Source organism: Pristiophorus japonicus, chromosome 5 (genome assembly GCF_044704955.1).
Source record: "Pristiophorus japonicus isolate sPriJap1 chromosome 5, sPriJap1.hap1, whole genome shotgun sequence".
NCBI classification, from domain to species: Eukaryota; Metazoa; Chordata; class Chondrichthyes; family Pristiophoridae; genus Pristiophorus; species Pristiophorus japonicus.
The window spans coordinates 59,402,525-59,420,532 of record NC_091981.1 but is presented as its reverse complement, the minus strand read 5'-3'; the positions used below and the strand labels follow the sequence as shown (position 1 = coordinate 59,420,532).

The 18,008-nt window shown below is 44.3% G+C and overlaps 1 protein-coding gene and 1 pseudogene across 5 annotated transcripts in view; both read left to right on the top strand.

Annotated features, from left to right (window-relative positions):
- Window positions 1–18,008, top strand: part of LOC139264358 (F-actin-uncapping protein LRRC16A-like) — a 554,868-nt gene that overhangs the window by 362,043 nt on the left and 174,817 nt on the right. For all 5 annotated transcript variants that reach the window (XM_070880668.1, XM_070880667.1, XM_070880669.1 and 2 more), the window contains one exon: window positions 2,574–2,673. In XM_070880668.1, the coding sequence (XP_070736769.1) occupies window positions 2,574–2,673 (100 nt within the window). The remainder of the gene's footprint in view (window positions 1–2,573; window positions 2,674–18,008) is intronic.
- Window positions 5,561–17,347, top strand: LOC139263713 (NADH-ubiquinone oxidoreductase chain 5-like; annotated as a pseudogene).

The following is an 18,008-nucleotide window of genomic DNA, read 5'->3' as shown; positions in this document are numbered from 1 at the left end:
TGGGCCTCTCTGGTCATTGGGAACTTTATGAAGTCTATTCTGCATGCGTTATAGTGCATTAGTCACCTGGCGAATGCAGCAATGTGTAGCGTGCTGCGAGTTGGAGCATATGCTTCCCACTGATGCCTGGAACGAGCCGGATGCGTAGAAGGCAAGTGCCACAGTTACCTTCACCTCAACGGGCAGTGCAGTCCTGTTGCCGCTGGTAGACTGTAGGTCTGCCTGTAGGAGCTGGCATATCTTTGTCAGCACTTTTTTTCAGAAGTGCAGCCTTCTAACCTTCAGGGAGCTGGAGATATGAGCAATGTTCCTTGTAAACTAGTGGGGGGTAAGGTCTCCACCCCATACATCTGCGACCTCTTCGATTACGTTGCAAATGATCAACAATAAGCTGCTTTCCAGCTTGAAGCCATATGGCAATAGCAGCCAGAATGAACGGCTCCCGACCTAGCATGGCCCCCATCTTTGAAAATGTCCTTAAATGTCCTTTATAAAACAAACTAGAAACTCACATAAAACTTCACAATCAAAAGTATTCAATAACGCAGCATTCTTCTCCCAATCCTTTTAATCACTCACAACTGCAACTTCCTCCTTCGCTTTCAACATGGCGCCATTAGTGCCTGGTGCGCTCTGGGTCTGTCTTTTTTTTGGGCGGTCGCTAAATCGGGTGAAGTGCTCGAAAGTTCCGCCCGGGGTGCTAGTGCAGCGATGCACAACGATTTACATCATCCCAACGGTAAGTTTTAGTGCTGCCACAAAACCATTGCCTAAAGTTCCGCCCGGGCGCAAAATCTTGTGCGCCTCATTTCACGCCCCCAAAAAATCATTTTTGCGCCCCGCCGAGGTGCTAAATGAGGCGCAAATTAACCGAAAATCCAGCCCTATGATTAGATCAGAGTACTCCGTGCAATTTTGAACAACCAATGGATAGCCATGGGGGAATGGTGGAATGTAAATTTACATGAATTATATCTGGGATGAGAGGATACAATCATCATGAGAATTTTGAAAACTAGGGCTGTATTCACTGGAGCAGAATAAGGAGAATCTAATCGTAATGTTCAAATTTTTGAAAGGATTAGAGCAGTTAAATAGCAAAAGATTACCAGTGAGTTATGATTTGGTAATGAGATGTATATAATATTAGAAGCATACATTTGGCTGGTTAGAAGAAATATTTTCAGTGATTAAAATATTGAGTGCATTACCCTTTTGGCTGATGAAGCTGGGTTAATCATGGCATTTAATGGGGAATTAGGGAAACCATAGAACAGGAAAAGATTGAAGGCTGTATGGGGAAAAAAACAGGAAAATGGAATGAGCATAGTTAGCTTCAATGAGGAGCTAGTACTATAGAACAATGGAGCTACAATAGACCGAATGGCATCCTGTACTGAAATTCCTATAATTCTGCATGTTCTAGGAAAATCCAGGTAGCAACACTGTTGATACAATATTCAAGAGCTTGTTGTATAGTGGAGTATACATTGCAACGTTTTATTGAAAGTGGATAAACATTGCGAAGTTGTATTTGAAAGCCCTTTGTCATCCGTTCAACAAGAAAGAGGTTAAATAACATTAGCCAAATTGGCTTTCATACAGATTTGAGGCGTGTTGTGCTTGTATTACAGAACCATTTCAAATGGAGCTGTTCGGCAATAGATTTTGCAATAATATCCCTCCTATTTATATTGTGGGACAGATTCTACAATGCTTGGGCAATAAACAACGGCACATGCTCAACTTGGATACTAAGAATTATTTGGCCGTTGCAATTTGTAACTTAATCCTCTGGCCCTCAGGTCTGACTTTTGTCAGCCATGGCTCAGCAGTAGCACTCTCACCTCTGAGTCAGAAGGTCATGGGTTCAAGCTAGGACTTGAGCACATAATCCAGGCTGACGCTCCAGTGTTGCACTGTCTGAAGTGCCGTCTTTCGGATGAGACATTAAACTGAGGCCCCATCTAATCAGTTATCTCTACTGTTTGTGGGAGCTTGTTGTGTGCATATTAGCTGCTGTGTTTCCAACATTACAACAGTGACTGTATTTCAATGTATTTCTAAAAGTACTTAATTGGCTTTGAAGCACTTTGGGACATCCTGAGGGTCGTGAAGGCGCTATATAAATGCAAGTTTTTCTTTTTCCTTATGGCTGAAGAAGGTCTGCCTGCATTGCTGAGATGTGCAGGCAAGCTCACCCTCACCCAGAAAAATCTCTGGCCAACATCCCCAGAGGCAGCAATTACACTGGTGCTGCTGGAGTCATAGCAGCAATGAAAAGCACCTCTTCAGGTGGATCACAGCATCTCTGGAGGTGGCACTGTCCTGTTTACCATTGCTGCAGAAATAAAGGCTGCTGCAGGAGGACATACTGTAAAGAAAATGCTCTGTTAGTATTTACCTTGCATCCAGGCCATATACAGCAGCCATCTGTCCTGTCAGTTGTTTCATGCAGACATGTTTTCTCCTACACATATACAAAACTGTTGATAGGAAGCATACAGTACGATGTTCATATTGGAAATTGTGCAGTCTGTTCATGCTTACAATTTTTAACCTTTTTTGTACAGGTTTAGACTCCGATCTTGCTACTCTTGTGGTATGGATGAGCAAGAATAGATCAATTCGCCATCTAGCCTTAGGCAAAAACTTCAACAACATAAAGTCCAAGTAAGTACTTCTTGTGGATAACTAACTAAGAAAATAAGCTAATAAGCATCAGTTTCATTGCTTTCAAGTAAATGTGTTCTGTGTGACTTGTGATGGATCATTTAATCTACTGCAGTGACATTCCACGTAAATATGATGATCTACTTAATTTTTCTACAGGAAAGCTGCCAAAACTTAACATTGTTTGTGCTTGTATTTTCTCCTATGGTGGTGTTGCATCCATTCAAAGCTACCAGGTTAGGATGAGAACTACTTAATATTTACCACAAATATCATTCCATGTATTGTTAAATGGTGGTAAGGTCTCATGACTGAGCTCTGGCATTTCTGAAGGCAAGGAGGGGCTCCCCTTTCACATTTAATGCTGTTGAGCATGACTAAAACCTGACCAGATTTATCCAATTTGCTGGAAGTAAGTCTGATGGGCAACCCTGAGGCTCCTGCTGCACCCTACTGTTAAGAACTAAACTCCTTTTACTATCTAGGTCCTACTAGGCTTTATTGGTGTGGACTTCCCTTTGTTAATAGCATGCATCATTAAATACTGTTATCCAAATGATTCAGACCTGGGAAAAAGTGAATGAAAATGAAATGTAGTAAATATAGTACGCCAAATCTTTTATTTAAAATATTAATCCTGAATAATTGAACTGTTGCTTAAACTGTAGTGCAGTTTTTGGGCTGCATCTTGTAATGGTGAACTGCAGATTTGATCCCCACTATGCTCCTTCACCTCATTCCTTGTTGCATTGCTGTGGGAAGGACTAAAGGCTTGGCACTCATCACAAGAAGGGAAATCTAATCTGACCAGCTATCACTAAAGAAGTAGTACTCAATAAAATAATAGAACTAAAGGCGGACAAGTCCCCTGGATCTGATGGCTTACATCCCGGGATCTTAAGAGAAGTGGCTGCAGAGATAGTGGATGCATTGGTTATAATCTGCTAAAATTCCCTGGATTCTCGGGAGATCCCAGCGGATTGGAAAACCGCAAAGTAACGTCCCGATTTTAAAAAAAGGAGGCTGACAGAAAGCAGGAAACTATAGACCAGTTAGCCTAACATCTGTCGTTGGGAAAATTCTGGGGTCCATTATTAAGGAAGCAATAGCAGGACATTTGGAAAAGCATGATTCAATCAAGCAGAGTCAGCATGTATTTTTGAAAGGGAAATCATGTTTGACAAATTTGCTAGAGTTCTTTGAGGATGTAATGAGCAGGGTGGAGAAGGGGGAACCAGAGGCTGTGGTGTATTTGGATTTCCAGAAGGCATTCGATCAGGTGCCACATAAAAGGATACTGCACAAGATAAAAGTTCATGGGGTTGGGGGTAATATATTAGCATGGATGGAGGATTGGCTAACCAACAGAAAACAGAGTCAGGATAAATGGGTCATTTTCCAGTTGGCAAACAGTAATTAGTGGGGTGCCACAGGGATCAGTGCTGGGGCCTCAACTATTTACAATCTATATTAATGACTTGGATGAAGGGACTGAGTGTAATGTAACCAAGTTTGCTGATGATAAAAAGATGGGTGGGAGAGCAAATTGTGAGGAGGACACAAAAAATCTGCAAAGGGATATAGACAGGCTAAGTGAGTGGGCAAAAATTTGGCAGATGGCGTATAATGAGGGAAAATGTGAGGTTACCACTTTGATAGAAAAACAAATAATTTAAATGGAGAAAAATTGCAAAGTGCTGCAGTACAGAGGGACCTGGGGGTCCTTGTGCATGAAACACAAAAATTTAGTATGTAGTTACAACAAGTAATCAGGAATCAAATGGAATGTTGGCCTTTATTGCAAGGGACTGGAGTATAAAAGCAGAGAAGTCCTGCTCCAACTGTATAGGGTATTGGTGAGGCCACACCTAGAGTACTGCGTACAGTTTGGGTCTCCGTATTTAAGGAAGGATATACTTGCATTGGAGGCTGTTCAGAGAAAGTTCATTAGATTGATTCCGGAGATGAGGGGGTTGACTTATGAGGATAGTTTGAGTAGTTTGGGCCTGTACTCATTGGAGTTCAGAAGAATGAGAGGCGATCTTATCAAAACATATAAGATAATGAGGGGGCTCGACAAGTTGCAGAGAGGATATTTCCACTCGTAGCAGAAACTAAAACTCGTTGGCGTAGGGCCCAAGTTTGCCCAGGAGTTGCTCTGTTTTTTTTGGAGCAACTAGATTTTTTTGGAGTACCTTAAAAATCACAATTCTGCCCATTTAATTTGCTCTAGTGTAAATGAGTTAGTTAGGTTTTTTTTTAGTTTAACGTTTTTTGTTCAAAAGGGGGCGTTACCAGCCACGTGCGCCTGTTTTGGCCATTAAGCAAGTTTAGACAACTAAACGTTACTCCAAACTAACTTAGGCCAGTGTATGTGGCCACTTGTATCCGCACAGAAAAACCTTGCGGTGAGCTAATAAATCAGCACAGGTAGTCAGAGATAGAGTGGGGGAAATGAGAGGACCTTGCAAAGCCTTAAACACCTTCACAACAACATTAAAGAAGCACAAATACATTTAAAGCACAAAGCGCAAAAATAAACATTCAATAACACATAAAAAGTACAAGGAAGCTGAGAGGACCTGCACCTAGCACCAAGGCTTACAAAGCACTAAACAACTAGCTTAAAAATGGATTGGTATACTAGCAAATACATTATAGCAAGTCCTGTACATAAGATTTTACAGAATTCCTTTTGAAAGCAGATGAAGAGTAAACTTGAAAGTAAATCAAACAAGAATTTAGGACCACATAATCAATCAATAAATAACTGAACAAACAAATAAAAAATAGAAGTCCGACTTTCAAAGCTTTACTGCAGAAAAACACTAGCAGCTGGGTACTGTTGCACAGAGTCCATACCATCTCCTGCCCAGCTGTCGGCCAAATGGACAATCCGGCTGGTGGGTGGGAGGGACTGCAGCCTGGGACCTTTGGGTTTGGTCCCCAGTACTGGGAAGGGAGCATCAGCCCTGGTCGGCGATTAGAAAGGCTGGGGGGATGCTGTCGATTGGGAAACCTGGGGGGGAAGCTACCAGTTGGACAGGGAGTCCTGTGATCAGGCGGGGTGGAGCGGGGGGCAGGGCCTCCATGTCCCTGGCCATGCCAGGTTCTTTGACTGATTTTGGCCTCCGACGCATTTCCCCTGGTTGGCGGGTGGGTAGGCCTGCTCCTCCAGGCCACAGCTAGCGTCCGCTATCGGGAGGGGAGCTGACATCGGGAAGGGTGGGGGGAGGCATGTCCGATCGTGGGGGGAGTCGGCTGATTACGGGGGTCTGATCACGGGTGGTTTACAGGTAAGGCGGCCATAGAAGGCCCCACGCCAGTCTCTGCTCTACTCCACCCCCAGCACCATGGCTGTCACTGGCATCTTCCTATTAATTCGTTTACACCCACTAATACAAGACAATCAACTAATCTTAACAACATGCCTCTGCCTGGGGGCCTTAACTACCCTATTTACTGCCACATGTGCACTCACCCAAAACGACATTAAAAAAATCGTTGCCTTCTCAACATCAAGCCAACTGGACCTAATAATAGATACAATCGGACTAAATCAGCTCCAACTTGCATTTCTTCATATTTGCACCCACGCTTTCTTTAAGGCAATACTTTTTCTTTGCTCGGGCTCAATTATCCACAGCTTAAGTGACGAACAATTCATTTGAAAAATGGGTGGATAACATAAACTCCTGCCATTTACCTCATCCTCTTTAACCATCGGAAGCCTGGCCCTTACGCGCATGCCTTTCCTGTCTGGATTTTTTTCAACAGATGCCATTATTGAGTCTATAAACACTTCCCACTTAAATGCCTGAGCCCTGATCTTAACCCTTATTGCAACCGTGTGGCTGGATAAGGCAGCAGTCCACCGGGAGTTAAGGGCGGCGTGCTTCGGGCGCTCCCACACAGCCTGCAGAGATTGTGGGGGCGAGGAGCTACTGCACATGCGCGCACATTTTAGCGCGCATGTGCAGAGGTCCCAGCACTTCAGCACTGTGACCTGGCTCCGCCCCCCACTGCTTGTGCTGCGTGACGCCAAGGGCCTGCAACTGCAACATTCCAGCAGCGGGGAGAATACCGAGGTAAGTTTTAGGCGCGGTTTTTCTTCTACAAAGTTGGCGCACCTCGTTCTAAGCGGGGGGGTGGGGGAGGTCAAACTTGGATCCATAGTCTCAGAATAAGGGGCTGCCCATTTAAAACTGAGATTCGGAGGAATTTCTTCTCTGAGGGTTGTAAATCTGTGGTATTCTCTGCCCCAGAGAGCTGTGGAGGCTAGGTCATTGAATATATTTAAGGTGGAGATGGACAGATTTTTGAGCAATAAGGGAATAAAGGGTTATGGAGAACAGGCAGGGAAGTGGAGCTGAGTCCATGTTCAGATCAGCCATGATCTTATTAAATGATGGAGCAGGCTCGAGGGGCCAAGTGGCCGACTCCTGCTCCTATTTCTTATGTTCCTACAACTCCTAGTAGCCAGTTTGAACCAATTAGCAGAGGTCTGATGGCAGGCCATCTGCCCTTCCAGCTATTTGTTGTGTAGACCTGGATTAGAAATAGAAAGTTTACCTTCTAGATTCAAAAAAAAATTGGTTTTCCAATCACAATGTACATCAAGCACTGCCCAGTTTAGCAATAACCCATAAAGACCAGTGGATTCCATGTTTGATTCCCAGACTGTGCTGATCTCAGTTGGTGCACTAGTTGGAGTCAGTGGCACTGCTTAGAGTGGGGAAAAAATAAGCCAGGTTGACTCCTGCTGAAAATGTGCATGTGTAGACAGTGGGTGAGGACAGGATTGAATTTGGCTGTGATGCCAGCAGTGATTAAATAATATGCTGACATGAGCACTTAGGGAAGTTGCTGGAACTGCCATGGAACTGCACAACAATGTCTTCTCTTCAAGAGAGAAAATTGAAATTGATAAAAAGTTTCCCTGTAACACTGTAGTAACAACATTTGAATATCTTGAGGTGGGATGTGCGTGGGGGCTGGTTAGTTGATGCTGGCCAATGTTAAGCTACTGGTTGTTATTTACTTGTATTGTATATTAAAGCTTGGCCCTATATAAGTTTTTTTTTAAGTATTAACATAGCAATTCCAATAAAGTGTTGAGATACATTTGGGCTTCGGAGATAGGGAGGAGCGGGTGCTGGAGTTTAGATCGTCTAAATCATAGAAGTTTAAATTCTGAGGCAGCAGTGTTGAGTTTATTGTATCTCACTGGAGATATGAATGGATTTCCAGATTACTGCAGGTCAGGGATGGCTATCGGGCAAAGCAGCTTTTTTTCTAGAAATAAATGTTCCTCCACTTGGCCATATGATTCCAAATGTACCTCACACCAGAATGATATAAATAACCATTTTACAAGAGCCTGGAAATGCAACACATCAGTACATGTCTGTTCTTATAACTTGCTTGAAGTGTGTGCAAAAAAACCACCTTGAAGGGTTATAATTGGCATAGATTAAGCTTAATTTGGAAACACTTTGAACCTGGCATTTTAGATTCTGACTGTGGCTTTAGTTCTTGTTCCTAGTCATTGTGAAATTTATACAGTACAGCACATTTTATATTGCTACCTCAACTCCACTTTCCTGTATTATCCCCATATCTCTTGAATCCATTAATATTCAAAAAACTATCGATCTCTGTCTTGAATATACTCAATGACTGAGCATCCACAGCCCTCTGGGATGGAGAATTCTGAAGATTCACCTCCCTCGAAGTGAAGAAGTTACTCCTTATCTCAGCCCTAAATGGCCGACCCCTTATTCTGAGACTCCTCAGCCAGGGGAAACTTCCTACCTGCATCTACACTGTCAAGCCTTGTAAGAATTTTGTATGTTTCAATGGGATATCCTCTCATTCTTCTAAATTCTAGAGAATATAGGCCTAGTCTACTGAAACTCTCCTCATAGGACAATCCCTCCATCCCAGGAATCAGTCTGGTGAACCTTTGTTGCACTCCATCTATGGCAAGTATATCCTTTCTTAGATAAGGAGACCAAAACTGTACACAATACTCCAGTGATGGTTTCACCAGGGCCCTATATAATTGTAGTAAGACATCTTGGGGCCGAAATTCAGGCATGCCGGAAAGCTGGCACACCATGATTATTTACCTGGTATTTCCGCCGGGAGCGATGAGGCGGCCGTCCGATCGATTTTCAGGACTTAAAAGACTTTTCAACGTTGGACCGGAAGTCGGTCATAATGGGGGCGGAAGTGTGCCGGTAATTCATGCTGAGGGGCGGAAGTTGGGGTGGGATCGAGTCTCCGCTGCTGTTACAGTGTGTGTGCATCACCAGGCTTTCTCCCCTCCGTTACAGGGGAGAGAATCATGGATTTTTGAGTTTCGCCTGCTGGGCCACCAGGGAGAGTTTCGGCCGCACCAGTGGCCTGGCATCCAAGAGGGGGTCCGGCCGAACCTGGGGGGCAATATTTTGCCAGCCAATCGGGAAGTCGGCCAGCAAAAATAAAAACACCGTGGCAGTGCTGCCTGGTCTCAAACAGTGAGGAGATGGTCCCTGACAGAAAAAGCTGATTTTTTACTTGAATTTGAGTCGGAGTATTTTGGAGGTGCGGTAGAGTGGCAGAGCGCGTTTTGATGACGCGCTTGTGGTGGCCGGCAACAGTGGGGCGGAAATAGGGTCAGGTCGAAAAATCCCCGAGCTGAATTTGGGTCGCGGCGGCCAATGGACTGGAATGTGGCGGCCACTTGATTCTGCCGCATGGCAGCCGCAAAACGGTAGTAACGGGCCTTATAGGGACCCTGAATTTGACCCCTTTACTCTTATACTCAAACCCTCTTGTAATAAAGGCCAACATACCATTTGCTTTATTAATTGCTTTCTGTACCTGCATCTTAACTTTCAGTGATTCGTGTACAAGGACACCCAGATCCCTCTGAACACCACACATTTTGCAATCTCTCACCATTTTCTATTTTTCCTACCAAAGTGGATAACTTCACATTTCTTCAGATTATGTTCCATTTGCCATGTTCTCACTCTCTTAGTCTGCCCTTATCACCTTGAAGTCTCTTTGCATCCTCCTCACAACTTACATTTCCACCTAGCTTTGTATCGTCAGCAAACTTGGATATAGTACATTTGGTCCCGTCATCCAAATCATTGATATAGATTGTGAATAGCTGAGGCCCAACCACTGATCCTTGTAGTACCCCGTCAGTTACAGTCTGCCAACCGGAAAATGACCCGTTTATTCCTACTCTGTTTTCTGTTCGTTAACCAATCCTCAATCCATTCTAGTATATTACTCCCAATCCCATGAGCTCTAATTTTGTTTAATAACCTCTTGTGTGGCACCCTTATCGAATGCCTTCTGAAAATCCAAATACACCACATCCACTGGTTCCCCCTTATCTATTCTGCGAGTTACAACCTCAAAAAGTCCTAACAGATTTGTCAAACATGATTTCCTTTTCATAAGTCCGTATTGATTCTGCCCAATCCGATTGTTATTTTCTAAGTGCCCTGTTACCATGTCCTTAATAATAGATTCTAGCATTTTTTCTATTGCTTAGGAGAGGTTAATGAGTTCATTAAATTATTTTTAACTTGGCTCCAATTTGAATGTGAGCAGCATTGGTTTCCAGCATTGGTTTCCCAGGGCTTGGGAAACCGACCAGGGAAACAGAGGTGAGTTTAAGCAGTAGTTCAGGTGGGTATTTAAACTTCTTATTGTCCCATCTGAATAAAAGCTCACTTACTGCAGCTGGTGTCTCAGTTCCCCCTGGCAAATGTTGAGTGAAGAATGTTTGTGTGGATACAGCTTTTTTCACCCTTTTGAGGATTTCAGATTGCCAAAATCAGGATAGGAGACGCCATGGATGTACTTGACAGCACCTCAGAAAGGGAAGACCATTACCATCCGCAGCAGTGACGACGTGCTGTGGTGGGATCAGCAATTGCACAGGAGGGAGGTTCACAAAAGAGGATCTGACGTCACAGAGGCATTACCCATGTCGCAGGGTTTACAGACAGAGGCTCAGTTTCCTTGACTTCTCAGAAGAAATCTTCCTTGACATCTACAGTCTCCTACAGGAGGCCCTGCTCCCTGCTGGGCCTGGTGTGAAAGTGACCATCGCCCTTGGCTTTTTCCAGATTCTTCCAGAATGATACCGGTGACATATCTAGGACCGCCCACTCGGTTGCATGTAAATGCATAATGCAGGTCACTGATGGATTGTTTGCCAAGGCCGACAATTATGTAAATTTTCACAGTGATAAGATTAGTCAGAATGAGCAGGCACTCAGATTCACCTCTCTGGCTAGATTCCCCCAGGTACAGGGTATCATCGATTGCACATTAAAAAAGGAAACTTAACATAACATTTTGTCAAACACCCATGTGCACATCCTTGATGAATTACAATTTCTTCAATTTGCGCTTCCTACCACTTCTACATGGGGCGTCCTGTGTTTGCGCAGCGATAGAGGCAGGCTGCTCAGAATCCTGCTCTGACTGCTGATATGCTTTTGGCCTACGACCTCTGGGTTTTAGAGGCCCTGAGGGCCTTGCCAAAGACTGCTCTACCGGCACCTGTGCAGGGGCAAACTCATCCATCAGGAAACAAGGCAGCATGTTGGGCACTGGCTGATGGGAGGAGGGCAACATATGAGAAGTGGGAGCGCTTTGAGTGGAGTTCCCACTTCCATGCCCCCTTTCTCCATCATCCCTATCCTGGGCCAGCACCACATCACTTCTACCACTCCGCTGCAGATCAGATTGGTGAAGATCAGTGACACGTTGTAAGGCCACAGATAAGGTGTCTGTCATCGCTGTCAATGGCGGCAGACAAGTTAGCATTCAAACTCTGCATGGTCACTGTCTGCATGGACTCATTTGAGAGCCTTGAAGCTCCATGGAGACTGAATCTCTCTCCAAGGCAAGCATTCTCACAATTCACTGTGCCACCAATCCACTAGTGATCGACTTGGACTCCTCTACCCTCTCCGCTATTGTGGAGTGCGTTCGTGGCACCAATGTTTCCGATAATTTTTTTGGGTGCGTGGCCCCTTTAAGGGGTTCACAGGAACTCCAGAACACTGTGTGGCCTTGTAGCTTAATGGGAACATTTCATGGCACATCTGTCAGTATCTGGCTAAGTTGCTGATGTACCTTTAGCATTCTCCTTCTCGACGATAGCCTCCAGGGTTCAGCATCTGTGCCCAGCTGAGGAGAAATTGGAGAGGATTGCTTCCCGATGTGGACTCTACACAGCTGTCTCTGCCACAGTGTCTGCTCATGCTCACTTGTGTGCTGTGAATCACCAGATGAAAACCCAACTAATTCTCAAACTGGAGCCACTGAAGTGCGAGTATTTGTGCTGGTGCATGGATGTACGTCCTGTGACAGTGCACTCTTTGAAGGTATGAGGTATTCTGAAGAATCATCCTCATGGGTGTCCTGCAACATTTGTGCAAGAGTTCCCTGGAAGACAAAAAGGGATATGATTTAATCGTGGCAAAGTCACAATCTTGACAATCACTGTACTTAGTCTTCTCATAGTTCAGTCATTGATGAAATGAAGTCAGCATATATGTGTCAAAGATATTTGTAATTCTGTCACCAGCTGTCTGTGAGCTACCTGTCTCTCCATCTCGAGGAGCTAAATGTGGCTCCTCTTGTTCTTATGTAACAGGCTTGAGGGGCTAAAAGTGCCTCCTCCTGTTCCTGTGTAACAGTCTTGAGGGGGCTGAATGGGCCTCCTCCTGTTCCTAATGTAACTGGCTCGAGGGGGCTGAATCAGTCTCCTGTTCATGTGTAACAGGTTCGAGGGGCTGAATGTCCTCCTCCTGTTCCTGTGCAACATGCTTGAAGGGATGAATGGCCTCCTCATATTGTTTTGTAACAGGCTAGTGGGGCTGAATGGCCTCCTCCTGTTCATATGTAACAGGCTCGTGGGACTGAATGGCCTCCTCCTGTTCCTGTGCACAGATCGGCGATGAACTGAGCACACCGTCACTCAGTAACCTCTCGCCTGGATGATCATAGGTTGGTGGATGCTTGTAAATTCAGGGGAAGGCAGCATGAAGCTGAAAGTCAGGTCTCTGAGACTGCAACTTCTCCAGCGCCCTGTGTTACTGACTGTATCACTACTGAATGTTTTATGGCGGAGGAGTGCCGAGAGATCATGGTGGAGGTGCAGCGAATATTTGTGCCGGAGGAGCGGTGAGAGATCGTGGTGGAGGTGCGGCAAATGAGGGTACCGGACCCAGAAGAGCCGAGGGCCCAGGAGCAACACCGGCCAGCCCACATTGCATATGTGTGTGCACTAGGTCAGTGCAGCAGAGCAGGTCTCCAGTCCTTCTGGTTAACACTTGCCACTGGATACAGGCCTAGCTCTGTCGAGTCCGTGTGGTGGCTGGTATGCAACGGTTATCACACATTAAAAAAATCCATGCACAAACATCTTCCACCCCTTCAATTGGAGTTCAGGACTGGAATATCGGGTCCTTCATTGAAACATCTGTGAACACATGTGGAAGCAAGTCATTCTCGTTCAAGGGACCGCCTATGATGATCTCCAACTGAGAGGGATGCAGATATGCCACTTATCTCCAGGACATCCTCCTCTACATCAGTGAGTTGGACTATTTGTGGCAGTCCACCTCCAGTCCTATCCCTCTCCCTTGCGTTTTGCGCTCTCTTTTTACAAGGGGCGAAAAAACAAACCTGTGAGTGAGCGAAGGTGAGGTGTTCACCCGACGAATGCAGTGTATTCAGTGAATGTGACCATACCTTCTTGGTGAGAGCAGCAGGTTCCTTTCTCCCATTGCTGGGGACAGGTATATCCCTCCTACTCCTGACGTCACCTAGCAGTAATTCCAGTGAAACGTCATTAAATCCTTGCTCTATGTTGGCCATCATCCTGAACACCTCCAATTTCCATTTGTGAACTGTCCCTTTAAATGCAGATGAGATGGCATCATATGGGTGCACGTCACGCCAATTACGCAGCTTGGAGTCGCGAAAACGGAAGTCAAAATTAATTGGTACAATTCAGTTGCGATCGCAAATTCCTACCTACTCAGTTCCAGGTTTCCCCCACGTAATTCCAATCCCCCACTCGGAAGCCCCCTTCATATCAATATTGGGTCCATGAAGTCACATTTTTAGTTTGGTTATTACTTTTTTCCCAGTGTATTGTACAGTGCCATCTGGCACATGAATGAATAAGTGACTTGGGGCCCAAACTTGGTGGAAGCTAAGTTCCACCCAAGTGCTGCCCAAAGGACCGCTGGGAGACCTGGCGGTACTTTGGGTGGGAGTTTCGTTGAAAAGTCCTGGAATGACCATCCGGCGGCAAAAATACGACTTACGCCATGATTCTGGGCGGGAGCTCCCAGTCTCGGCAGCAAGTGCAATCCTCACCAAAGTACCGCCAAGGATTGAGTCGGACCCAGGAAGGGTGGAGGAACACACAAAAATTTAAATTTACACGAGAAAAAAAAACACTGGAAAACCTTCAGGAGACCCCATCCACCTAAATCGCTGCAAAAAAAAAGTTTACTAACCTTTCTTTGCAGGTCTTCATACTTACCGTTGAGATTAGACCTGCCTCCATGCTACGGTCCTTCCCCCTGCTGCCTCCGACTCCCGCCCAGAGCAAACTGGCAGCTCAGCGAGCAGGAGGACACTTGCGCGCTAGCGGACGTCAGCGGGCGGTCCCCAGTGGGTCCCGCCAGCGGGAGACCTCCACAAAACTGACACCGAGGGGAGACCGCCCACAAAACTCGCCGGTAGTGGACGGTGAGTCCACCAAGTTCAGGGCCCTTGACTTGTTAGTGGAAAAACTGTTTCCTGTCTGCGTGTAAGACTTTGGGCATGTTCAGTACTGAAAATCTCAGCAGCATTTGTAATTTCAGCACAGAGGTTTTTGGGTTTGCTTCCAAAATCCAGAAAAGTATTAGAAACTTGAGACTGACCCTGCATTCACTTTCAGTGGAAGCAGGGTTCTAAGCCAGTGAGTAAAGTTATCATGAGCCATGGATACTGCTTGGGCATTGTGTAGGTTGGACCATCATCAGGGATACTTAGACAGGGAATTTCCACGGTGCTGCTCCCACTTCGCCGCCACAACTTCACTGAAAGTGCGGCAGACTGGGAGCAACTCCAGACAAATTCCTGGGCGCTGCTCTTGGCTGTTGTGATGGAATTCAACATGAAGTGGTATAAAACGCTCGCTGCTGCACATTCACATAGGTTTATGCTTCAACCAGTGGTGTTCATCCTGTGGTTGTGGGCCATATCCAGCCTTTGTCCACATGGCTCAGGCAACTCGGTTTCATTTGTGCTTATATTTCTTACTTGCTGATTTGTCTTCTTTGAACTTTGAGAGCCAGGAACGAGCTGTTCTTTACAATGTCTTATTAGTGAATAAATCCTAAATCATAACACTTGGACCAGTTCGTTTGACAGCTTGAGATGGATGCAGATTAATAGGTTTCATTTATGTACCCTAAGTAGCCCATGGGGAACAAAAGCTTGGACACTCCTAGCGTAAGTTAACTAAGCTGAAAGGTAACATGTTAATGAAGGTATAAAAAAAATCCAACTAGAATTGGCTGTTTATTTCTCGCCAGTTTTATTTTGTGATTTTCAATCGCTATGGTTTCTAGCCTTGCCCACAAAGCAGAATAATGCAGGCCTTTTATAATAAATGATTCTCGCCCGTATAATTTTGTATATCCATAATATTAGTTTTGTTATAATTGTTCTGTTAGTTATGCAAATGTGCAATGGCAGTTACAGTTTGCGAATTCTGTTCTTGAAAATTTTAGTAACTGTGCATCATTGAAAAACCATAAAGGCATGAAATTGATCTTTCAGGGTACCACACCTTTTAATGCTTCTCCTATACAGGAAGGGAACCACATCAAAACATTATTCTGAATATCACCACCTCAAACATGTTAGTTCGTTGATGGGGAAATTGATGCCTCAAGTTATACAGCATCTGGGATATCGCAGGAGGGTTCCTCACAGTTCACATTGTCCTTCTTGACCATGATTTGTTTGTAGCTCTTCATCACATTATGTTGGTCATGCTCTGCAGAAGGCTGTACTTATTAGTTTGTAATCAAGCCGATCAACGAAGTGTGTAAAAAGCAGTTTAAAAAAAAAATCCAGATTGAAAAAGACTTGTGGCATGTGGTGAATCTTTCTATCTTGTGGGACCATGTGCAAATGAGACTAACCACAAAAGCAGGAGAGCTGTGAGGTCCAGCGAGAAAACAACTGGAGCTTTATTGTACAGTTGGCGTTCCCGCCCGTGTGTACTGTGTGATTCGTGCTTTAAATTTGTACTTTTGCACATTGAAGTCATCAGACTTGATTGTATTTCCACGAATGACATTCTGCCTCCACATGCATAACACAATACACCCCCAACTCCCATAATTTTATAATCTGGTGAGCTATCTATATAATGTATAGATAATACATCCACATGCACTTCCTGTCAACTTTTTCCATTATACTGGCTGGAGTGTATAATTGCAGTGTGATATGTTTATATAGACAGAATCCAACACAATTGTGGACAAAGGAGCTTATAATGGAAATATAAAAGTAAGGGCAGAATGCATGACTTCAGAATGGAACTGAATTACATTTGAGTGCCCTAGTCCAATTATCTGTTTCCCTTTGACCTCAAAGGCTACAATTGGTCATGACTCCTTCTGATATTTAATTATGAGTGTTAGTGTTGCAAATGGAATGTTGCCCTTTATTGCAAGGGGGATAGAGTATAAAAGCAGAGAAGTCCTGCTACAGGGTTATTGGTGAGGCCACACCTGGAGTACTGCGTACAGTTTTGGTCTCCGTATTTAAGGAAGGATATACTTGCATTGGAGGCTGTTCAGAGAAGGTTCACTAGATTGATGAGGGGGTTGACTTATGAGGATAAGTTGCGCCTATAGACATTGGAGTTCAAAAGAATGAGAGGTGATCTTATTGAAACATATAAGATAATGAGGGGGCTCGACAAGGTCGAGACAGAAAGGATATTTCCACTCATAGGGGAAATTAAAACTAGGGGACATAGTCTTAGAATAATGGGCCGCCCATTTAAAACTGAGATGAGAAACTTCTTCTCTCAGAGAGTTGTAAATCTATGGAATTCTCTGCCCCTGAGAGCTGTGGAGGCTGGGTCATTGAATATATTTAAGGCGGAGATAGACAAATTTTTGAGCAATAAAGGAGTAAAGGGTTATGGGGAGCGGGCAGGAAGTGGAGCTGAGTCCATGATCAGATCGGCCATGATCTTATTAAATGGCGGAGCAGACTTGAGGGGCCAAGTGGCCTACTCCTGCTCCTATTTCTTATGTTCTTAAAGTATGATGTTTCTCGTATGACACTGTCACAAAGAAGATTGGGTACTTGCCCTTTAGTAGGCAATTAAATCTTGGATCTTAGTTTTTGGTTCATTTTCATCTTTTTGGCTTTGTCATTAGACCACAGCATACATTTGCAACTGTTCTAAATGCAAACACAACTGAGTTTAAAAAAAAATTTGCCCATATTTTTTTTTCATAATGAACTTCTGACTTGTATTTTAATATAAAATCCAGTGTTAACCTTTTTCTCCAAATTCCTTTCTTTTGCTCAGATTTTGTCCGATAACGTTCCTGGGTAGCATCCAAGGACATTTAAAGGCACTGTATAAATGCACGCTGTTGTTGTAACAATCCATCACACTGAGACAATGAATAATACTCTTACACATTTAATATTTACTTTCACTGCTCTCATCAATTTTTTGCGTTTTTGAAAATGGCACCAATTAATATGTAATGAAGCTGGTTAGTTCTGTGCTGCCCGTGCATTCCTCAGCAATAAGATATACAGACTAGAACGTTCCATGTTCAATTCCTCGTCTATGTTTAGTTTGCTGATCTCAGCCAAAGCAAGGGTGCTGCAAACTCGGTGTCCTTGGAGGCCGAAAATGAGAAATGAGCCATGTTTCTTGCTCGTGACTGCTGTCAGTGATTCCTGCTATAAAGTTCACTCATGTGAATGTTTAGTGAGAATAGGATAGGGCATGAATATGATAACCTCCATAGCCAAATAGTCTACCCAATCTGTCTAGGTTCATACCTGACGTGAATAATCGCCACTTGGTCAAGGTACCAAAGGGCTGCCAGTGCCTGTGGAAGTGTACCTCAGCAATAGTTGGTGCCTTCAATAGAAGAAGGGGGAATTTTTTAAACTACAATTGGTATTGATTATAGAGCTTCATTCCAATATGGAACTTAACGATATGTTCATAATTAAGGAATCCCTTGAACTAATAGTGA